The 25,188-nt window shown below is 40.7% G+C and overlaps 1 protein-coding gene across 1 annotated transcript in view; it reads left to right on the forward strand.

Moving 5' to 3' along the window:
• The window catches only part of LOC116514648 (dachshund homolog 1-like), a 430,376-nt gene that overhangs the window by 317,923 nt on the left and 87,265 nt on the right, over positions 1–25,188 (forward strand). The window contains 1 exon segment of the mRNA XM_032226263.1: positions 1,087–1,221. Within this exon segment, the coding sequence (XP_032082154.1) occupies positions 1,087–1,221 (135 nt within the window).

Consider the following 25,188-nt stretch of genomic DNA (forward strand, 5'->3'; position numbering starts at 1 on the left):
AATGCATGGATGTCTGTTGAGGAATCAGCCATGTGGTCTTTAAAAGGGATGTTTAGGCTGCCACTTGGTCGAGGGCGGCTTCAGAATTTTTCTACTGCTCTGCTGAAGGCAGAGCCCTTGAATTTTAAGAGCCAACTCTCAGGCGAAGATTGAGCATGTTGTTCTCTTGGCTTAGGGCAAAAAAAGAAGAAGATATGCCTCCCAAGCTATTAATTAAAGCACAAGAAGTGTAGGTGGAGCATGAAAAAGAGAAGAATGGGTAAATGTGAAAGGGAAAAAAAAGGAAAGATGAAAGGGAAGGAAGAAAGGGAAGGGAAGCAGAAAGGAAAGGAAAGAAAGGAAAATAAAGGGAAGCAGAAAGGAAAGAAAAGAAGAGGAGGGAGAAAGGAGGGAGGGAGCCTGGGAGGGAAAGGAAAGGAAAAGAAAGGAAAGGAAAGGAGGGAGGGAGGGAGGGAGGGAGGAAAAAAGGAAGGAACATTGGAAGCCTGGGAAGTAAAGGAAAGGAGAAAGGGCAGGACAGGGCAGTAAAGGGAAGGGGAGGAAAGGAGAGGAAGGGAAAAGAAGGAAAGGAATGAAGAAAAATCAAAGAAGAAAAAGAGATAAATATCCTTCTGCTACTGCCCTTTTGTGATGGACAAGGGTCTACTCTTTCTTTGCTACAGCTGAAATCCAAATCATCTTGGTTTCCCAACTAGGTACCCCCAACTGATCTGTCCTCTTTTCTCCTTCTGACTCTGTAGGACACAGTGAAAAGTGTCACAGGTTTGAATTTCTATAATTTAAAGGTTATGGACAAAGGATGCTTGCATTGCAACACATATTCATAGAAATCAAGAATAGAAATAGAAAGTTCTCAGCTTCTTAAGGCATGAAACAGAGGAATGAAACTTCTATCTATTGGGAAAGCTCAAGGATCAAGAATTATTATGACCTGGGTAGGCTTGGTCATTGGGTGGTCTGGCAAGAACCTTCAGACCCTTCCATCAGTAGACACAAGATGCAATGAAAGTCAATATTTCCTAGCTGAAGTTGAACATCTCATCCCCCATATTTTGTTCTTTGTTCTCCCTCTGCATATCCTGGCAGCTGTCCATCAGAACGGCCTCTCCATGAACCAGATGTTGTTGGGCTTATCTCCAAACGTCTTACCTGGTCCGAAAGAAGGTGACCTGGCCGGCCACGAGGGTGGGCATGACTCCAAACGAATGCACCTGGAGAAAGGTAGCGTGTGGGTTGAAGTTGTTGTTTCATTGCACTCCGATTGGAAGCGATGCTTTCCCTCCATTCGTATTCTGTTATCATTTGAGTGGCTCACAAGCAAGAGACATTAGCGCCAAGGAGAGAGCGAGCACTAACTTCCTGTCTCTATCAAAAGATAACATGACTTCTCTTAGACGCTGGTGTAGTACATTAATTACTGCAACAATGGAGAAAATAAGTGGCAGGAATTATTCGATTGTGCTGTTATGAAAAGAAGAAAATGATTAAAATCTCACAATGAAACTCATACAGGACAATAGCAGCCCTTATCTTTCCCACTTCTCAGATGCTTGTTCTTTATAGGGAAATACAGTACTCATAAATGATTTTTTTTTCTGTAATTGGGGTGGATCTGAAGTTGATCAAAGAAACAAGTCACTTAAATTCAGCCGGTGTGAGCTAACCGTGGATGGCCCTGTGTTGGGAAGGAAGAGCAGCTTAAATTGCTTAGCTCCTGCCACTGCTAATGGTGTAAAATGAGACCGGTGGATTTCATCTAATTTATTTTGAATTTAATCAGCCATCCGATGGAAAACATGTGAGCTAGATTAATGTATATTAGGACTTCTGTTGATTATTATGCTACCTTATTTGGTTTGTGAGATGCTTTTTTTCTCTGATGGAAATATTAACCAATGTCTTTCCATGTAGAAAACATTACAGTTGTATGTATGTATGTATGTATGTATGTATGTATGTAGGTAGGTAGGTAGGTAGGTAGGTAGGTAGGTAGTCAGCAGGCAGGAGGCAGGCAGGCAGGCAGGCAGGCAGACAGACAGACAGATTTCTTTATTGGCCAAGTGTGATTGGACACACAAGGAATTTGTCTTTGATGCATTTGCTCTGAGTGTACATAAAAATACAAGATACATTCATCAAGAATCATAGGGTACAACACTTAACGATAGTCATGGGGTACAAATAAGCAATCAGGAAACAATCAATACCAATATAAATTGTAAGGATACAAGCAGCAAAGCTACAGTCCTGCATTCATAAGTGGGAGGAGATGGGTGATAGGAAGGATGAGAAGACTAATAGTAATAGTAATGCAACCTTAGTGAATAGTTTGACCGTCTTTTGGGAAATATTTGTTTAGCAGAGTGATGGCATTCGGGGAAAAAACTGCTCTTGTGTCTAGTTGTTTGGTTGTGCAGTGCTCTATAGCATCATTTTGAGGGTAGGAGTTGAAAAAATTTATGTCCAGAATGCGAGGGTTCCGTAAATATTTTCACAGCCCTCTTTTTGACTCGTGCAGCATACAGGTCCTCAATGGAAGGCAGGTTGGTAGCAATTGTTTTTTTCTGCAGTTCTAATTATCCTCTGAAGTTTGTGTCTGCCTGTTGGGTTGCAGAACCAAACCAGACAGTTATGGAGGTGCAGATGACAGACTCAATAATTCCTCTGTAGAACAGAATCAGCAGCTCTTTGGGCTGTTTCAGCTTCCAGAGTTGGCGCAGGAAGAACATTCTTTGTTGAGCTTTTTTGATGACATTTTTGATGTTAGGTGTCCATTTTAGTTTGTAGTTTGTAGTTTGTAGTTTATTATGATTTATAGGCCGCCCTTTTCCCTGAGGGGACTCAGGGCGGCTTACAATACATGGGAAGAGGGGTGCAAAACAAAAACACAAGACAGTGCATAAATAAAAATAAAACAATAAAACACAACTTTCATTCAACATTCGGGTGGGGCAAATTAGAATCTTATCCCCAGGCCTGACGGGATAGCCAGATCCTAAGGGCTGTGCGGAAGGTCTGGACGGTGGTGAGGGTGCGAATCTCCACGGGGAGATCGTTCCAAAGGGTCGGAGCTGCTACTGAGAAGGCTCTCCTCTGCGTAGTCGCCAGTCGGCACTGACTGGCGGATGGAACTCGGAGGAGGCCTAATCTGTGCGATCTAATCGGTCGAAGGGAGGTAATCGGCAGGAGGTGATTTTAGGTCTTGAGATATGAGAGAACCTAGAAATTTGAATGCCTCTAGCCCTGATACTGTGTTGTCTAGTATTGTAAGAGGTCGTAGTATGAGGTCGTAGTATGGAAGGGCTTCTTGTGCAATTTGAGGCTAATTTCATGGTTTTGAAATGCAGATCTTTTTAAACAACCTCTGTGTGCTAAAAGCAAAATCAAAGAATAGTTGTCCAGCTGAAATGCAACAGCTTGTTAGCGATGTAAAGTAAAAACCTTGATAACTAAGTGTGGAATTTCTGTGGCAATAAAGAACTGTAATGAGGGTGTTTTTGTGGTCCAAGTTAATAGATACAAAAAGAAAATTAAAAACAAAAATCCAGATCTGTCTTGTTTCAACTACTGCTAGATATGGAAAGAGAATTGAAATCTGGACGCTTTCATTCTGGACAGGTGGCATTTTTAATAAGATTACACTAAAAATTAATGAGAACAACATTTCTTTTATACAAATCATTAATTTTGGTTCATTGCACACACAGCCGGCCGTGGCTTCTTGCTTGCTTCCCCCCCCCCCCCACACACACACAAGCATTTAAATCCTGCAAAATGGTATCCCAGTCACTGTGTGAGTGTTATAAAAGTGACTTTTTTTTCCATTTTCGGGGAGATGGTTTGGCTTCAGCCCATCTACATTTAAATACAAATGCATGGTCAAGTTAGAATAGACTCCCAGTGAAACGGGATTTCCCATAAAAGTGTTTACTTGATAACCATTTTTAAAAGTGTTCCGATTAAACCATGTATTCACATAACAAGCCAGGGAAGGGGAAGAGTGGAAGGACAGGGGAGAACAGGAAAGGAGAAAGGAGAGAGGAGAGGAGGGAAAAGGAAAGGAAAGAGGAAACTTGGAAAGGAAAGGAGAGAGGGAGGAAAGAAGAAAGGGAGGGAGGGAGGAGGAATGGAAAGGGAAGGGAAGGAGAAGGGGAGGGAAGAAGCCTGGGAAGGGAAGGACAAGAAAGGAAAGGAAGGAGGGAAAGAAGAAAGGGAGGGAGGAGGAATGGGAAGGGAAGGGAAGGAGAGGGGGAGGGAGGAAGCCTAGGAAGGGAAGGGAAGAAAAAGAAAGGAAAGGAAGGAGGGAGAGAGGGAGGGAGGAAGAAAGGAAGAAAGTCTGGGAAGGAAAACGAAAGGAAGGGAAGGAGGGAGGGAGGGAGGGAGGAAGCCAGAGAAGGGAAGGGAAGGGAAAAGAAAGAAAGAGAAGGGGAGGGAAAGGAAAGGAAATTATTCCCATTTAATCTGCTGTGCTTTTGAGGTTCTTTTTTTTCTTAAATGGTTCTTGTTTAGGTCACTAATTTCTTCTCCTTTTGATTGCTACCTCCACCACCCATAACCTTACTTTCTGAAGTGGTGTTAATATTTCAGGGTGATCTAGATTTATAGGATATTCTGAATTAAAAATGGTTTTTTGTCATGACTGCATTTATCACAGCTTCTGAGCCAGCCCTGCCTATAACTCTGGGGCCAAACTTACCTGTTCCACTTAAGAGATATTTGCAGAGATAGTTATTATCTGCTTACAGGCCTGTAGCTCAAATATGCAATTTTGTTTCAGACAGTCTTTAATCTTTCAAAGTCATTAATCATTATTACGGGTGGATAAATTAATGCAAACTAAATAGATGTAGGCATTTGTATCCTCACGATAGAAAATGCCTTGACTACATCGTCTATTTAAAAAAAAAAAGCACAGAGACACACAGATACATCTTTGAACATTACTCATTAACCGTTTATATATTACTCGGTTACACACAGACACACACACACACACACACATCAATTGAAACTCAAATGACTTTTAATCATTACAACTGGGAGGTCCTAGGAAAACACCCTCTTCAGAAAAAGACATCTTCTTCTGGTTCCCTTTTTAAATTTAATTAATTAAAAATGAATCAAAAGTTGCACTTGAAGATACCATGAAAATCCTTTTTTTCTAATTTTTGCATTATTTTTTATTATTTTTTGTTACAATTTCAAAACCTCTTTACAAACAGAGTGTTGACTGGGTCCCCCCCCCCTTTTTTTACATTTTTCTCTTATACATAATTAATTTTACATCACATCATTTCTAATTTCGGCCCCACATTTTCTTTCCAAATTACCATCTTAAATTTTAATTTTTCTTAACAAATAAACAAAATCCTTTTTTGCCCTTCCATGAATAATATATCAACTTTATCATTTCATTTTCCACTTGTTGTTTCTAGTTTCTGTATGCAGCATATATCATCAAATTTCATTTTAATATAACAAGCATTTCACTTAATTGGTTATCCATGCTTGACAATAATATTCTATTTAGCTATATATCATCAACAATATCCATATATTTCATTGCCATGAAAATGCTTGAAGAGAGCAGATATGGAATGGCAGAAGAAGTTGGGCCAAGTTGGTGGAAGATATTGGTGTTGCAATCAATTATGTACACAATCTTATTTCTTATAAACAAAGATGGTCCTTTCCCAGGACACACATTAATCCTTTTCCATCTGTCCTTCTCGACAGCCGATATAAGATATAAAACTATGTCTATGTGCAGAGATTTCATTTCATGTGATTTTACCACCTGTTTGCCAATCACTGAAACTGTGAGCATGCGCGCGCATTCTCGCTTTGGTCATGCACACACCTTCCACGCATATGCATGCCCTTCCATGCATGTGCTTTGCTCATGTGCGCAGCTTGCATGCATGTGCATGGCTTAAGAAATGTGGCTAAACAGGACGGCATGGTTCCAGGGTGGGTGAGCGGGCCCACCCATAGGTCACCACTACCAGTTCGCCTGAACCAATCCGAACCGGCTGAATACCACCACTGTCTATGTGGCAAGATGGCAACAGAAGTCACAGGTCACATTATTTTAAGCTGGCCCTTCTATGAGCAAGGCAGACCCTGGAGGATATTCAGAGTTCCTCATGTTCTTATTTATACTCATGTGCAATCAATCAAAATAGCAAATACAATTGGCAAATTTTATAAATAATATGGTTTATATGTTTAGTTAACTTGATAAACTTCAGCACTACCACTCTGCTAGAACGGATAGGACTTGCTGTTTATTTATGGACAGTAGCTTCCCCTGTCAGAGTTGGTGGGGTAGTTGTTTTCTGCTTGGTAGTACCTTGATTTGATTGTTGTCTATTGTTTGTTTGTTTGTTCGTCTGGTGTTAATCCCTGCTTATCTGGGTATTGACAAGGCATTCTGGTCTCTTTGTTTCCTTTTTAGCTTTTGTTTGTCTCTTTTGAATTGGGTGTAAATGTTGTTTATCTCTATGTGCCTGTTGATGGTTAATTTGTCTGAATACCAAGCTTTTTAGATTTCCATCCCAGTTGAAATTATAATTACCATAATAGCAATAGCAATAGCAGTTAGACTTATATACCACTTCATAGGGCTTTCAGCCCTCTCTAAGCGGTTTACAGAGTCAGCATATTGCCCCCAACAACAATCCGGGTCCTCATTTCACCCACCTCGGAAGGATGGAAGGCTGAGTCAACCCTGAGCCGGTGAGATATGAACAGCCAAACTGCAGAACTGCAGTCAGCTGAAGTAGCCTGCAGTGCTGCATTTAACCACTGTGCCACCTCGGCTCATAAGACTGTCCATGTGTTCTAAAATTAAAGAGTTTTCATCATTCCTTCTGAAAATTGTTGTATGTTCATGGATGCATCTGTTTGTCCTGCAAAGTGGCTATTACAGCCATTACAGTGTATATTATAGATCACTCCTTTTGTTTCTTCTAGATGAAAGTCTGGAAGTGTCTGCGTTTCTAGATGCTACATTAGAGTCCCTGCTATGCCTGCTGATTCCATGAGTTATCCTATGTTGGTATATTTATCCATTAAACTGAAAATAGGTAGAGGTTGATGAAGTGATTCTGAATATTTCAATCTTAGTGTATTTGGGTAAGTCAGGTGGTTGTTCAGTACTGCTACCATGGACTTTTTCTTTCGTTCTTGTCCAGTGGTTGGCAACCTTAAACACTCAAAGAGCCACAAAGGTCCTAACCAGAAGCCACCTGTTCAATTCTGGAGCCGACCGGAAGTCCGGTTCCCCCACCATAGAGTCTCCTCCTAGCACGGCATTCCTTTTTCCTCTACCTGTCCTAAACAAAAGTCCTATCAATTGTGGAGCCGACTGGTGACAGGGAGCCACAGCAGAGGGATGAAAGAGCCACATGTGGCTCGAGAGCCACAGATTGCTGACCCCTGCTCTGGTCTACGCAATAAGGAGTGCTGTAACATCAAATAGAACCATAATTTCATCTTCTTCTATTATTAGCTCTTTAATTTTCTCAAGTCATTGTACAGGAGAGATGATAGAATATTTGATCCCCTTAATCCCAGATTAAGAGGTATGTTGGGCTTGTCTAACAACAGACATGTGGAAGGAACACTCCCTTCTAACATTGCAAATGTTTCTTAGTGAAGTAACAAAATGTCTGCAACCCATCAACCAAGCACAGAGAGCACCAAGGACTCCACAATTCAACCTTGAGCTGCAGAGATTCTCCACTGTTAGTAAGGTTTACTCTGTTCCATTCTATCCAAAATTCCAGAAGATTATTAATTTACAATCTTGATACACCTAAGAAGTTAAAAGCAATATGCATATGAATGATTTAAGGACTTGGATGAGAGGAATATGGCTTTTTGTATTCACCAATAAAGCTGTTGACCAGCAAGGCTTTTGCTGAATTCTGTCAAATGGTTTCACTGATGGAAACAACTTTCACTTGTTCGTATCCAGCAGCACAAAAGTTGGAAATAATGAAATTTCCATGTAATGGAATTGTAGCTCAAGGTTAGAGTGTGGTTGTTGAAAGAAAACTTCTGGAATACATTTTGCTATATAGAAATTAAATGAGGACCCAAATTATTGGGGGCAATATACTGACTCTGAAAACTGTTTACAGAGGGCTGTGAAGCACTGTAAAACAGTATGTAAGTTTAAGTATTATTGCTATTGTTATTGCACAAGGAGGAGAGAAATTGAAGGAGAGGTAAATGACAGAATGGATAAATGAAAGAATAAATACAGTGAACATCTCCCCAGTCTTTAAAAATGGGAGGAAGGAAGGAAACATGGGAAGGGAAGTATGCCAACCACATGACCACAGAGATGTCTTCGGACAGCGTTGGCTCTTCAGGTTTGAAATGGAGATGAGCATCCCCCCCCCTAGAGTCAGGAACAACTAGCGCGTATTTTCAAGGGGAACCTTTATCTTTATTTTTACCTTTCCACTGTAAAATCACATCTACTATATGCTACAGCTGCATTTTTATGCACTAGTTGTGAATGTTCTGCAGCATAGCTGTGTGACTACCCTAAGATTGTTTAGAAGCTCAGACTTTCAGGAGAAAGAAGCCCAAGCGATTTTGTCTTCATTGGTTGGGCGAAAGAGTCCAGGGATGGAATCTTGTGAATTGGACAGCAGGAATGCAAAGAATGCAAACGAGAGTCTTTCATCAGTGGACAAAAGGATTTATTTTATCAATGGGACAAAAGGAATTGAAGTCTCTTTCCAATTTCAGTGCAGAGTTTGAGCTTTAAAATAAAGAAAGGTCTGTGGGTCACAAATGAGTAGGGAAAGTCCATTGAGATAAGTGTGAGGTTGAATGCCACTTTAGAGCATCAACGTGCCTTTGTATTAATGAGTGTTCATTATTCTCCCCCAATCTCAAGTAGAAATCCGCAGCTTAAGTCTTGTTCCACACCATTGAATTAACTGCTCATCCACCCCACAAAATTCTTAATCAGAATAAAGCTGTAAGAGACCTTGGAGGTCTTCTAGTCTAACCCTCTAGTCAAGCAGGAGAGCCTATACCATTTCAGACAAGTGACTGTCCAGTCTCTTCTTAAAAACCTCCAGTGTTAAAGCACCCACAGCTTCTGAAGGCAAGCTATTCCACAAGATAGATGCTCTTTTGAGAAGACCTGGTACAAAGCTATGATCCAATAATTATTAGCAGGTCTTATGATATGAGTGAAGAGAAGGACCAGGGGAGGCAGGATTGCAGTGTTCCAATATTTGAGGGGCTGCTACAGAGAGGAGGGGGTCAAGCTATTTTCCAAGGCATCTGAAGGCCAGACAAGGAATAATGGATGGAAACTGATCAAAGAGAGATTCCTTGAAACAAGGAAAAACTTTCTGACAGGGAGAGCAATCAACCAACGGAACAGAAGTTGCCTTCAGAAGTTGTGGGAGCTTCATCACTGGAAGCTTTCAAGAAGAGACTTGACTGCCATCTGTCAAAAATGGTGTACCATTTCCTGCTTGGGTGGAGGGTTGAATCAGATGACCTACAAGGTCCCTTCCAACTCTGTTAATCTGTTAAATATACATATACATACTTGGCTCCTTGTTGGTGGTTGCTTTAGGGTGAGAGAGACATAACATCTACCCTCTTTCTCAACCTCCCACCAGGCATTGCAGAATACATCCTACTGCATTGATGTCGGATGCATTAATCCATGAAAAAGTCAAAGCAATCTTAACCGTTGGTGACCAACGTTTTTTAATGCCAGCTCACAGTTCAGAGCATCTTAGTGTAATTAAATGCATTGTCAGAAGATCAATTATCTGCTTTGTGGATGACGATTATTGCAATTGGCTCAACTTCAGGCAGAAGGCAAATGGACTTTTCAAAGCTTTGTTTTTTTTTTCTTTTGCGTTTCCTTTTTCGCCCCCTTCCTCTTTCAAATTTTGACTTTTCTGATTAGCACGTTCGTACAGATGCTGCTTGCATCTGATCATCAGATCGTTCCGGACAATATCAATGCGAGTTTTGGAATCTGTTTGGATTGCTATTGTTATCAGCATCTTCCAGGCCCAACAGAGAATGCTGAAAAGTACAATTGTTTTAACGACTGTGAAATTGACATATGAAGCTGAAATTCCGAAAGAAGCTTTCATGGGATTTTAAACACTATTTTCTTCCATATGCCATCCCAATTATTATTTAGATATTACATTCCTAATTTACTGTTAAGGTTGATTAGAATTCAAGCCTCTCTAAAGCATTGCACCAAAGGTCTTGGGCTGTGGAAAACATTTTTATAAAATAATCCATTAATGCAGAGGAGTGCAACTAAATTAGTTAGCAATTTGCTGAGCATGAATTAATGAACAGAGCTTCTCCCAGTTCCCAGAGTTGTAATTTTCATAATAACCTCAGACCTTTATTTGGCAGGTTGTTTAGGTTTTTTTTTTTTCGTTTGAAGGTTTTCATTAGTCTAATGAGGACTATACAAGGGCAAGCAGTCAGCACAATTTACATGGGGAAGCTATCATAATAAATGAAGCAATTTGAATAACATGCAAGGGTTTTATGCCACACGATAAGAAGAGATTGTGGAGTGAGATTCAGAGGTAACCAATACATTAGACCAACTAATAACTGAAGTAATCCCAATAAAAGGCTTAAGTGAAAGGAATGAAATTAATGTTATATACAGAACTGTAATGATATGATCCATGATTCATTAGATTAATAAAAAAAAAGTGTTCAATTGTTTTTAGTGCTTTCAGCTTTTTAGACACTTTAATTAGGATTACTCACTAGATCCAGTTGGCTTACTTGAGTTGGAGGCTACGGCTGGTTGGTTAGTGGTGTTTGTTTTTAATGACTTTTCTCTTTTTCATCTTTTTTTCATTTTTAAAAAAAATAATCATAGGGGTCATTGAAACTAACTCTATTCAGTATGGAAATGTGTTGTGAAGGCAGTAATGCCTTGTTTCTTATTTATTTATTGCTAGCTGATAACCTGGCATTGCTAGGGAGAAAATATACGGACCAAATGTAATTTCTAAAGTTGGATTTTTCCCCTTACCAGAGGGAGTCCCCTTGTGGAGTACTGTGAAGCCATTACCATGGCAACTCCACTGCACTGTACAGTAGAAGTCATTTTAGGGCAGTATGGTAGAAGCCATTTTAAGGCACAATAGGCTATATCTTAACAGAACACACATCCCAAGGGTTTTAGGGGTGTCTTACCCCCACATTATTTTTTTCCAGAGACTAAGTCCCAATATGTCATATGATACCACCGTGACAATGTGTGTTTGACGCCCCTAGTTTATCCACTACAGGATGAAGGCTTCTTCCACATGTTTCCAGCCTATATGGTCCTGAGCTTTCTTTTACCAAGCGGCCCGATTGGCACATTAATTTCTGATTTCATAGATCCATCTTGGTTTAAGTCTTTTTGTGGATGTTTTTTTTTTTTTAATCTAGAGGGATCTATTCTATGACTTGGTCCACCTGCCATCAGTTCTTCTTGCTATGTGACCAGCTCATTTCTATTTCCATTGCAAGAATTGGGTATGTCTAGCAGTGGTATGTTTCCGTTTTTTTTACTACCGGTTTACTCATGTGTGCACAATGCTTTTGCAGCCACAACTGGTTCACCCCAATCTGGGCCGAACCAGAAGCAACCCACCGCTGATGTCTAGTGAAAAGAGAGACTAGGGGAGACATGACAGTATTTGAGGGGCTGCCACAAAGAATTATTAATTAATTAATTAAACATGAGGAAAAAGGCAAGGAGGGAAACTTAAGCTGTTTAGTTCAACATTCTTTAATCAATGGAGAAGTGAAAAGCAGCGAAGAGCATTTACTGTTTTTTCCCCCCCTAACCTGCAGAATAAAAACAGTTGCTTAAAACAAGAGGACTGCTAGAAAGTATTTGAATTATAGTCTGAGACCAAAACCATAATATTAAGTACAGTAGAACCTCTGGCCATGGCCATAATTCATTCCATAACTCTGATCGTAACCCGATTTAGTTGTGACCCGAATTTGGAAATTTGGCGCTCACAAATAAAAAATTGGCATGGAAGGAGAAATCGGCCATGAAAAAAATATCTGATTTTTTTCATTAGAACCTGCTTTGATCATGGTCAGAAGCGTTCATGACCAGAGATTCTACTGTACAGTAGTTTTCTTTATCAATAAGTATTTTATATTTTGTGGGATATGGAGAGATGCTTTGGAAATATGCATGTGATGAATGTGCGCCTTGCTATATATATTTAGGATTTAAAAGGGGTGCTGTGCCCCATATGCAGAGAAGAGCAACAAAGATGGTTAGGGGTCTGGAGGCTAAAAAACATGAAGAATGAGGAAATGGGTATATCTAGTCTAGTGAAAAGAAGGACTAGGAGTGACATGATAGCAGTGTTCAATATTTGAGGGGATGTAAGAAAGAAGAGGGGAGTCAAATATTCTCCAAAGCACTCAAAGGTAGAAGAAGAAGCAATGGATGGAAAATAATCAAGGGGAGAGAAGAAAGGAGAGAAGGAAGGAGGGAATGTAGGAGAGAAGGAAGGGGGAAGGAAGGAGGAAAGGAAGGGGGAAAGGAAGGAGAGAAGGAGAAAAGAAAGGAGGGAAGGAAGGAAGGAAGGAAGGAGGGAAGGAAGGAAGGAGGGAAAGAGGGAAGGGGAAGGAGGGAGGGAAGGAAGGAGGGAAGGAAGGGGAGTAGGAGAGAAGAAATGAGGGAAGGAAAGAGGGAGGGAGGGAAGAAGAAGTAGGACCGTTGTAAAATAAGATGGATCTATGGGATGTTAAGAAAGCAATTTTCAAGTATATTGTCAACTGTAGGGAAAAATTGTTATAAATACATATTATTAATAACAGTTATTGAGATCATATAATTGTGAATGTATATATGAAATTGATAAAAAAAGGAAAATAATCAAGGATAGAACCAACCTAGAACTAAGGAGGAATCTCCTGAGAGTTATTAATCAGTGGTACAACTTGCTTCTAGAAATTTGATGTTTTAAAGAAAAGATTGTAAATTTAGAATTTTTGGGGGAATAACAGAGTTGGAAGGGACCTTGAAGGTCTTCTAGTCCAACCTCCTGCTTAGGCCGGAAACCCTACACCACTTCAGACAAATGGATATACAACATCTTCTTAAAAATGTCCAGTGTTGGACAGAGGTGGGTTGCTCCTGGTTTGGCCCGGATCGGGCTAACCGGTAGTAGCAGCAGTGGGAGGCCCTGTCCACCCACCCGAATGCTTCTGCGCCTGAAAAATTGGCAACCCACCTCTGGTGTTGGAGCATTCACAACTTATGGAGGCAATTGATTGATTATTCTGTCAGGAAATGTCTCCTTTGACAGTCCTTTGCCTAGAATGGTAAAGGGTCTCCTGCTTGAGAAGTGGGCTCCACTTATGTTATTCTGTTATTCTCTTCATTAGATTATTTTTTTCACTTTCTTGTCCATTTCTCACCCTCTTCTGGATCTCGCCACTGAACCATATAAGAGGCTTTGTTGGATCTGACTGGAAATGAAGACGTTTTAATGTCACCATGTTTGAGAATTTTCCCAGTCTTGTCCAACAGCTGCACTTAGCCTCTTAAGAAGCTTTGTAGGGTAGTTTCAAAACAGTCAGCATGGATTATCTTGGGCTAAGGGCGAGTGATGTGTCTTACTCATATGCTCTTTTGTCATGCCTCAAATACAACGAAGATAACCAGAACCAACAAGAGCCTTGCCAGTAGCAATTCTGGCTCCTGTAAAGGAAGTTCCTTCGAAATAGCTCCTTAGAAGCATTTTGTGGGGGAATACCGAAAGAGTAACGCTTGTCAGACTGCAGAAGAGGCCGAATGAATGTCAAGCTGTAGAAATCCAGTGACAGTAACAGATGTGACAGAAATGAAGGAGACTTTCTGAATTCTTCTAATGAACTTTGGGGAGAACAATCAGGCAAGGCTTAAATCTCCAAATTATTTTCGCTATTATTTTCTCGTCAGCCCTAATTATTTCTCTTCTAATGGGCCAGTCGGTGATGGATCGGCAAACAGACTTGCCCTCAGCAAAAGACCGAGAGGAACTTCAAATAAAATTACAAGATGGTTTTGCTGCTGGGCCCTTTGTAGGACAACAAGGCCCAAGATATGACCTCCGAATCTGATGTGCTTTGTATACGGTTATATTTCAGCAACCATGATGTCATCGTTGCTCCAGGAAAAGCTATCGAGATAGATATACCCATATGTGGACCTTTAGATAGTGCTGATATATAACCTGATCAATATCTGCTTTTAATTATAGCAAAGCAAGGCGGGTGCTATCTGCAGCCATCATCATCCGTGCCTGTGCAATATCTTTCCTAAGCATTACGTGACAAAAGGCATTTGTAATTATATTTACTTCTGAAGGATTATGGCTCATAGTTAAACCAAGAGAGGCATCTTGTCATTTTCAGAATCTGTTAAAGGTGACAGAATCTATTTTTCTGCCAACTTGTGAAGACCAGGCAGAGAGCAAATTTGCTGTGGTCAGCTAAGTGTAACCACTGAGCAGGAAAGTGAATTTAATAATGCATTATTGTTCTTCAGTGAAGGTGAACTGTTACAGCGCCTTTGTTACCACGGACTCTGCCTGTGCTTAGGTTTCCAGATGCCGTGCAGATTACCTGATTAAAATCTCTAATGCATGATAAAATATACCAAGTAGGCTTTGGTATTAACATAAACACGTCAGGTTTCGTAGGACTACGGCACTAAAGCTAATTGGAAGTATTTACTACTTCGTTATACAATGCATATCGCAAATAAGTTTTTTTTTTAATGACAGGGAAGGCTAAATGAGAAGAAACTGTAAATTTAGAAGATTTGCAGCTATGCTGTGATTTTTTCAGATAAGGAGAGGAAAAATAGAGCTGGTTTTAGTGGCACATCAAGCTTCTGAATTGAGCATTAGGTCTGTTACGTTGGTAAGAAGACAGGTGAAAAAACATAAATGGGTTGGCAACGTATGTTGGTTTCTGGTCAGCTTCTTTCCACCTTGTGTGAAATGCTTCTTTTCCAGTCCTCGTTTGGAGATTGAGTCTGATAATAGTTTTTCTAACATGGATTGTTTTCCCAGCTTATTTCTGGAAAGCCCCCAGTGGTGGGATTCAACTGGTGTAACAACCAGTTCACTCTCAACTGATCGTTGGAGCTATCGGTTCACCTGAACTGGTCCAAACCGGCTGAATCTCACTCCTGGAGACGCCATTACTTGAGATCTTAACTACCTTCACACAGAGAAAGACAAACCAATGAAATGGTTTATGTGGATTATTCATATCATCCCTGGGTCCAGAGAATTTTCAGACCCACATCTCCATATCTACAGTTTCAAGATTTCCCCAGGACTAGGCATGAACTTAATGGTAGATTCCCAGAGACATGGATAGAACTAACATTATTGAAATTCAGAACTGAGAGAACCATCACAGAGAATGCTAAACACCTCTCTTTACAAATCTCGTCTCTTTTTTGTTGGTCATACTTTTCATTTTTTTCCCAGCCTGCATCTTTGTTTTTTTGCTTTCTTTTTTCTTCAATGCAATCAGCTTTATTATTATTTTTTTCACATAATCCAACTGTAATAATAGAGCTGTTGCAAAGACTGTGGAGAAGGTGGCAGTTTCAGGCCCAGTGCTGCAATTCTTTAATTTTTTCCCTGCTGAGATTCTGAATGCAGTTTTTTTCCCCCCAATAATATGGGCTTTGTCCTCCTTTCCGGGAGAAAGGCATTTATTAAACAATTTCAAATTAGGTATTATAAGAATGCGAGTGCAGCATACCAAAACATGTTGTGGAATTAAAGTCAACAGAAGGAGGCCCCAGTCATAAATATGTTTCAAGATTCCCCAGAGAAAGGAAGGTCAACATGGAAGCAGAAAGAAGGGGTTGTAAAATAAAGTTTAAAGACTTTAGAACTGGGATGGTGGTTCTAAAATGCCAGAGGTGGCACCCAGAGCCTTCTCTGTGGGCATGTGCACCATCGCCAGGTGCTCTTCTGGATTCGGCATTTACATATGTGCCAACCAGCTGGTCTTTGCGAGCACCAGGGTGCCCAAAAATGGCCTTAAAATAGCCCCCAAACCAGGGCTTTTTCCAGGCTGTTTTTAGGCCCTTTCAGGCTGTTTTCTGGGCCGTTTTCCAGGCTGTTTACAGGCTATTTCCAGGCCATTTTCAGGCTGTTTTCCAGGCTGTTTTCAGGCTGTTTTATGGGCCATTTTCCAGGCTGTTTCCAGGCCATTTCAGGCTGTTTTCTGGGCTGTTATCCAGGCTGTTTTCAGGGCCATTTTCCAGGCTGTTTTCAGGCTGTTTCCAGGCCATTTTCAGGCTGTTTACTGGGCTGTTATCCAGGCTGTTTTCAGGCTGTTTTCTGGGCCATTTTCCAGGCTGTTTTCAGGCTATTTCCAGGCCATTTTCAGGCTGTTTTCTGGGCTGTTTTCCAGGCTGTTCTCAGGCTGCTCTCTGGACCATTTTCCAGGCTGGTTTCTGGGCTGTTTTCCAGGCTGTTTTCAAGCTCTTTTATGGGCCATTTTCCAGGCAGTTTTCAGGCTATTTCCAGGCCATTTTCAGGCTGTTTTCTGGGTTGTTTTTAGGCCATTTTCAGGTTGTTTTCTGGGCTGTTTTCCAGGCTGTTTTCAGGCCGTTTCATGGGCCATTTTCCAGGCTGTTTTCAGGCTATATCCACGCCATTTACAGGCTGTTTTCTTGGCCATTTGTGGCCCTAAAAGTGCCCCCAAAATGCTCTGAAAATGGCCTGAAAAATGGCCAAAAATAGACATGCACACACCGGCCAGCTGGTCTTCGGGTTTACGGTGCTCCAGTGCATGCACACACATGCACATGCATTCTGGTTTGGGCACTCGATGCTGAAAAGGTTTGCCAACACTGCTTTAGAACTTCTGATAGAATAAGGTGTGAAAAATGTGTGTGTGTGTGTGTGTGTGTGTTTTAATTGCACAATATAAAACAGGATAGAGCAATACTCGTCTCAGAAGAGACCTACCAAATTTCTCCACGATGGCTAGATCACCAGCGACAGAGGCTTTCCTTGTTTTCCTTGTGCATTCATTTCCACCTGAACTTTATGAAAGTCAGTGCGTAATTAATGAGCGCACAATAAAATAATTGTCCCATTGTTTGTTAAAGAGGAGCATCTCGTTTACAGACCCATTATAATCCTTCTAACTAACCTCTGCTAGTTTTGAAATCACAACGGGGACAACAAAGCAATCTTTCCCTTTCAGAACTGCAAGGTTAAACAAAGCCGGAGCCTCGCAAATAACGTTGTCAAATTTCTAATCTGATGTGAAATCCGCTGGTTGCATGGCGTCGGGTGAAGAATAAGACAGACAGCCGGTTATTTCTTGCAGTGTTCCCTTCCACTGGTGTTGTGTACAAGCTGCATATTATCTTTTAGAGAGGTTGTGATTCCTAAGCCTTCTAATTTGTGCGCTATTTATCCTACCCAGATTTGCAAACCTTTTGAAATCGCCTTTTTTCTTTCTTTCTCGGGTAGCTCCTCTCGGGTCACCTTTCAAAACGAAAGCAAAAAAATAAAATAAAAGGTTAAACAAAGCAGGAACCCAACAAACAGCCTCCTCCAATTTGTAATATAATGCCGGGATATACTATTTGCTTTACAGAATTACACCCGTTCAGTGTAAAACAGATGCAGAACACTTGATACTGTTGCCCTGCCGTAACACAGATGACTTGATTTTTTTTTTAAAAAAAAACTAGGTGGATAGCATTTCCTGTGTTCCCTAAGAAACACCAGAAACCACAGATTAACCAAGTGGAAAACCCTGGTCAGCTTCTCGGCCGTGACCTTGACAGTCATTCGGAAGGAAATTTGTAGAGAGTGAAATGTTTCTCAGCTGAATGGCAAATACTTTGCTGGCTTCCTCCAAAGAACAATTTGAATTTCTTGAAGCGACAGATAGAAAGGCTGGCCGTACTGTTGCTTTCCTCATTTCCTGAGAAGGCCTGAGTTTTTCATTGAAGGATGTATTGGCTTATTTATTTCATGTATTGTGGGGCCACCCCTTTACCCGAGGACTCTGGAGATCACCCGAATCAAAGCAACAATTGGAATCAATTGGAAAAAGTGGCATTAAAAATGTAATAATAATAATAGCAGTTGAGGCCCCTAAAAATCTTGGATCAGCAGATAGAATAGAATATCAGAGTTGGAAGGGACCTTGGAGGTCTTCTAGTTCAACCCCCTGCTTAGGCAGGAAACCCTGCACCACTTCAGACAAATGGATATCCAACATCTTCTTAAAAACTTCCAGTGTTGTAGCATTCACAACTTCTGGAGGCAAGTTGTTCCACTGATTCATTGTTCTGTCAGGAATTTTCTCCTCAGTTCCAAGTTGCTTCTCTCCTTGATTAGTTTCCACCCAATGCTTCTTGTTCTACCATCAGGTGCCTTGGAGAATAGTTTGACTCCCTCTTCTTTGTGGCAAACCCTGAGGTATTGGAAGACTGCTATCATGTCTCCCCTAGCCCTTCTTTTCATCAAACTAGACATACCCAGTGACATCCATCAAAAGTGACTGTCAAAGGTGCTGCCTGATCTAAGAACTGACACAAGTGGTGCACGATGCAATTGTGCAAAACCTTCCTAGCCATGATTGGCTCTTTTTCCTTCAAGCAAGAGCTTAGTGTTATTATGAGCCATGGTGGTACAGTGGTCAGAGTGTAGTACTGCAGGCGTCTTCTGCTGACTGCCGGCTGACTGCAATTTGGCAATTTGAATCTCACCAGGCTCAAGGTTGACTCAGCCTTCCATCCTTCCAATGTGGGTCATATGAGGACCCAGATTGTCGGGGGCAAGAGTCTGACTCTGTAAACTGCTTAGAGGGGGTGGTAAAGCACTATGAAGTGGTATATAAGTCTAAGCGCTAGTGCTAGTTTTTAGGAAGCCCTGGATTATCATGCACCAAGTCAATCTGGGACCTGTTACTATTGCAGCGTGTTATTCCACAAATCATCTCTCTCTCCCTGTCTTCTTATCTACCTGTCATATTTATATAGCCAGCCATCTCGCAGTAAACTGACTCTAGACAGCTTTACAATAAAAACAATCAAAATGTTAAAACAACTACAATCAAAAGATAACAACAATATCGCTAATAAGAAACCTGATGTTGAAAACAATGACTCTTCTATCCACTCATGATTGCCTTGAGATCCCCAGGAGCAACCTTTAAGCAACCATGGTTTAAGGGACTCCTGGATGTCTGTCAAGGATGAGGACAACCTCATGCTGGGTGGGATGGGCATGATGTTCCACAGGGTGGGTGCCACCACAGAAAAGGGCCATCTCCTGAGTCTTTCCAGATGAAACACATTTACAGCATGCTCGTCTCAGGGACTTAGTGTCATCAGTGGAGTAAGTCCCTTGAATAACCTGGTAAATAATGGAAAATCACTAAACATGGGGAACTCTTAAAAACCACACCTGCTCAGTTTTCTCAAGGTATCTGGAAGAGGAAACTAAATGTTCCTGAACAGAAACACAGACACTGTGCAAAATTCATGTCACATAGTGCATTATTATTATTATTATTCATTAAAGATGAAACTCAATCAACGGAACATTTAAAAATGTGTCCCAAATGCCATTGACTGGTGCTAATAGTTGATGCGGGTTGCTGCCAGCATCCTAGGTATCAACCAGTGGTGGGTTCCTACTGGTTCGGACCAGTTCAGCTGAACTGGTAGTGGTTTGGCAGCCTGGGTCACTAGAACGCTCCTGAACCGGTTCTCTGGGTGGTGCCATAGGCGCCACTGTCTTGTTTTTCACTTCTGCACATGCGCAGAACAATTTTTATTGCACGGTGTATGTGTGCAAAGTGTGCATCGAGTGTGTGCAAAGCTTACATGCACAGGGTGCGCACACAAGCAAACTGGCAGTAGTGCCTGCCGGAAGCCACCCCTGGTAACAAGCAAGTATCTTCTTAAAATATATGATGTTCCGAGTAGCGCAGTTTTTTTGCAGTTCTGCTGGTATTATTGCAGGAAGCTGCAATTTATTGAGGTGTTTTATAAAATTCTTGGACATGGTACTAAATGTCCCAATGACAATGGGTATCATTGCTACATGCTTCATCCATAGCCGTGTAGTTTCGATGGCCAGGTCGCGATATTTCATGATTTTTTCTAGTTCTTTTTCTTTGATTCTGGCATCTCCTATTACTTCAATATCAATAAACTGTACTCTTCAGCCCTCGGAAACCATGATATCTGGCATGTTGTGTTCCAAATGCATTTGAAAGTCCCACAAGATCTTCACCATCTCATTTTCGGTAACTTTTTCCACTTTATGTTCTCACGGCTTTTTGGATACAGGTAGGGCTGTTGCTTTCGGTGGGAAGGCAACAGCATTGCATGTTTCGCTCTGCACTGCGGTGTGATGTCATTCTAGCCACATGATTGTGGATATATCTTCAGACAATGCTCGGTTAAGAAACAGAGATGAGCACTGCCCCCAGAGTTTATATATAACCCCTTTACTTATACATAAAGCATTATTATTAATAATTATTATTATTGATACATAATAAGAGTTGTGGTTAGAATGCAGTGTTGCAGGCTATTTCTGCTGACTGCTGGCTGACTGCAATTTGGCAGTTCGAATCTCACCAGCTGAAGGTTGACTCAGCCTTCCATCCTTCCGAGGTGGGTAAAATGAGGACCCAGATTGTTGGGGAGCAATATGTTGACTCTGTAAACTGCTTAGAGAGGGCTGTAAAGCACTGTGAAGTAGTATATGTCTAATTGTTATCCTATGCTATAATAATCCTTGTGGTTATTATGGTGACAAAACAAATGTTCTGGGAGGGGTGAAGCAACAATGTCTCCCATAAGGCACTGCCTACTTCCTACTTTGGTGTCCCATTATCGGAGTTCTCCAGACTGAGTGCAAGGCACAAAACTTTATTGCTGATAATGTTCAAAAGGACAGATCAGCCTGCCCAGAAATTTTTTATCTAGCTCCCATATTTCCTCCCTTGGCTGAGCCATTAAAGGTGGTAAAAATATAAATTTATTCCACTTCTGTTTGTTGTAAATATATTATAATTGTTTGCTTTGATATTTTGAGCACTGCGGTCGAAAGATATTTTTGTTAGCGCCCGTGAACATTTTGAAAGATTTAGAGGAACTCCGGGGTAATGGTGTTTTCTTCTTTAGTTCTGAATTCAGTTCCTTTGGGGGATCCTTCAAGATGGAAAGATGAGGGGGGAAATCAAATTGAGATTTTGATAACACGGGAAATTTTGCCCAGGTAGTTCCCAGGAAACATTGGACTGTAAGGCTTTTGTAGAGTGGATTGTGCTGAAAAACCTCAAAAGTATAATAGATTTTTCACAGTTCCTACCTTTATCAACCTTCATTTCAAAACCTGTCAAAAATTTCCTATCTCTGTTTAGCCTTTTCATTACATGAGTCTCAGAGCTGAAAATCTGCAGCATATAATAAATGCCATATTTTTTTTTCTAGGATTCTTAGAACAGAAAAATATTTCCTGATTCAAATGCACTAATTCTGTTCCTATGTTTGTCTTCTTTCTTTCTTTCTTTCTTTCTTTCTTTCTTTCCATCCTTCCTTCCCCTCTCCCTTTTTCTTTCTTTTCTCCCCCTCTCTCTCGCTCCCTCCCTACTTCCTGTATTTCTCTTTCTCCCTCCCTTCCCTCCTTCCCTCCTTCCTTCCTGTCTTTCTCTCTCTCTTTCTCTCTCACTCATACACATCTTTAATATTTCTAGTAAAAGTTACATTTTCAGGATTACTCTCTAGAAATCTATTTTATCTCTTTCTTCCAATGGACCCTTGACACTGAAAGGGCCATAGTAGAGCAGTAGGTGTCACTGAATATATAAAATCCCAGGTTTGATTTGTGGCATTTAAAGTACAAAATATATATTGGGTGGGGAAATTCAAGGATAATTGCTTTGAGCCAAGGAACAAAACCTGAACTATTGTAAATATTTTGGTTACAATACAAAGCAAGTTTTGATGCAATGACAGGTTCCAGTGTAGAGGTCTTATGTTAGCCAATGTTTGTGTAAGCTAACAGTCCTTTCAGGAAACCCATAGAAGTGTCTTCATAAAGAGAGATCTGTGCAAGTATAATATTTAGCACATCATATTGAAGTTCTAGTGTGGCCCGACAAAACCGCGCTCGTCAAAATAGCAGTGATAAAACCGCATCGCTAAAGCTGCGATGTTATCACTGCGACGTCATCACCGCGGCAACAACATCGCGGCGACAGAAGGGCTCTTTAAAACAGCACGGCGGCAGAAAGCCGATTTAAATTAAGGTAAGGGTTAGGATTAGGTTTAGGGGTTTGGTTAAGGGCTCTTTAAAACAGCGCGGTGGCAGAAAGCCGATTTAAATTAAGGTAAGGGTTAGGATTAAGTTTAGGGGTTTGGTTTAGGGTTAGGTTTAGGGTTAGGTTTAGGGTTAGGTTTAGGTTTAGGGTTAGGGTTAGGGTTAGGGTGCTGAGTGCTTCGGAAGGCGTGGATTTGCCCTCCGCGGTTATGTCGTTGCGCTAGGGTCCCCTTTTTCCTTAGCGCTTTGGATGGCGCGGATTTGCCCTCCATGCTTATGTCAGCGCGGATAAGGGCTTCGCGGTTTTGTTGGTGAACCAAGTTCTACACCCTGTCCCCTTTTCATCCTATTTCCAAAATGAAAAGTGAGCTTCAAAGGTAGCATTCTACACCTTCCCTGAACATTAGAAGTTTCATTCAATGGCAAGCAAGATACTCTTCCAAATTCTTCCTCTTGAGTTATCATTCTTCCCTCCTCCTCCCCTTGCTTTGCAATTTCTAGCAGTCTTTACCTTGCACATTTTCAAGAAATTGATTTTCAAACACATTCTGGAGGGGGGGGACCTGAAATGCAAGTGGGTTTAATTATCCCAGAAACACCCTGCTTAGCCAGCCCAGGAAAATGAGAAAAATATGCATGTAACAGTTGATTTTTAAGTTGTCTCCTTTGCATAACAATGAGACAACACATGTTCGGTATTATATGAAGTGCTTAAAAATGACCTTAAGATTTGTTTTCAGAGGGCATTGGCTCTGTAAGATAATTCCATACATGATTGACTTTACAGAGTTATCCTTTCCTTATTTTTTTTTAAAGACGACATATATAGCATCACATTGCAAAACTGAATGTAATCGGTTGGATTCGTTTTCCTTCCTGTAGATTCATGAGAGGAAGCAAGCTGATTTGTTCAAGAAGTCTAGATCAGTGTGTGGACATCAATACCCAGAATTCCCAAGCAGCGAAGCTATGAACTCTGGGAGTTGATGTTCATACATCTTCAAACTGCCAAGGTTGAGAAGTTCTAGATTAACAAGAAAATAGTCCTATATTTATGGGCTGTTTTTATATGTTAGTTATATTAACCTCTAAGTCACAAGCTCTCCTCCCTTATCAGCTGAGCCAGGGGAACAATTAAGTAATTGTAAGTGTTCTGTCAAGGCAGTATGCTCCCTCCCATATTTGGGCATATCTGTGTGCTTTGACAAAACACTTATACGTCTGTCTGTCTGTCTGTCTGTCTGTCTATCAATTGATAGAGATAGATAGATGGTTGGAGGGATGGAGGGATAGATGATAGATAGATAGATAGATAGATAGATAGATAGATAGATATAGAGATGGATGGAGAGAGAGAGAGAGAGAGAGAGAGAGAGAGAGAGAGAGAGAGAGAGAGAGAGAGAGAGAGAGAGAGATTTTCTCTTAATTTTTCTCACAACAAGAACAATAACTAGATGGTGAGTTTGATTGAGAGCGTGTGCGTTTGTGACTGGCCCAAAGTCAAAGTCAGCCTTTAATGGCTAAGGTGGGACTTGAACTCACCTGTCTCCTGTTTTCTAGCCTGCTGCCTTAATCATTAGACCACACTGGCTCACAATGTTTCCATCTGTTCGAAACTGCCAGATGAAATTCTGAGGGACATGGGCAATTAAAAAATATGATAGATGAGAGATAGAGAAAAATGATAGGTAGGTAGGTAGGTAGGTAGGTAGGTAGGTAGGTAGGTAGGTAGGTAGGTAGGTAGATAGATAGATAGATAGATAGATAGATAGATAGATAGATAGATAGATAGATAGATAGATAGATAGATAGATAGATATGATAGATAGATGATAGATAGATAGATAGATAGATAGATAGATAGATAGATAGATGATAGATAGATAGATAGATAGATAGATAGATAGATAGATAGATGATAGATAGATAGATATGATAGATAGATAGATGATAGATAGATAGATAGATAGATAGATAGATAGATAGATAGATAGATGATAGATAGATAGATAGATAGATAGATAGATAGATAGATAGATGATAGATATACAGATAGATAGAAGGGTCGGTGGGTGGGTGGGTGGATAATAGGTAGATAGATAGATAAATGCACTTATTTGATTTTTATACCTGTTCTGCTCATCATTTTAAAAGAACTGCCACATAAGTGGATGGATGGATGGATGGATGGATGGATGGATGGATGGATGGATGGATGGGTGGATGGATGGATGGGTGGATGGATGAATGATAGACAGACAAATAGTCAGACAATCAAGCAAGCAAGGAAGTGGACAAATAACCAGTAGCTGTTTCAGAGTAAACTTAAGGCTGCATAGTCAATTACTCTGTTTCTCAGCATTTTGTGAATCAACAAAGGTTATTGAAGTTTTTAAAAAAAATCCTAAATGGTCAGAGGCCATGTGAGTACACAAATTCCCTTGATACAAAGTGGTACCACTTTGAGTTAATTTTGTGGTTGGCTCAAAAGGTGCAGCTCTTGCAAAATGCCATAGTTGGGTTGCTAAAGAGAACTTCCCACTTCAACATATGACCACTGTTTTGAGAGTACTGGTGTGCAGGATTCATGCCACAATCCCAAAGCCCTACACATCTAAAGAAAGGCACAGAAGTTGTAAGATGGTATGAGATGCCATCTGGAAGGGGCTCAACCTACCATTAGGAAACCCGAGAGTGAGAATGGTAACTACAACACACCAGTTGTGGATATTCCTCTGTGTTCAGAGATAACTTACTAAGCCTTTTAAGCTTTGGATGCCCGCTGAAGACTCAAGTGCTCACCCATGCATTTGGT

Source organism: Thamnophis elegans, chromosome 11, assembly GCF_009769535.1.
Source record: "Thamnophis elegans isolate rThaEle1 chromosome 11, rThaEle1.pri, whole genome shotgun sequence".
Lineage (NCBI taxonomy): Eukaryota > Metazoa > Chordata > Lepidosauria > Squamata > Colubridae > Thamnophis > Thamnophis elegans.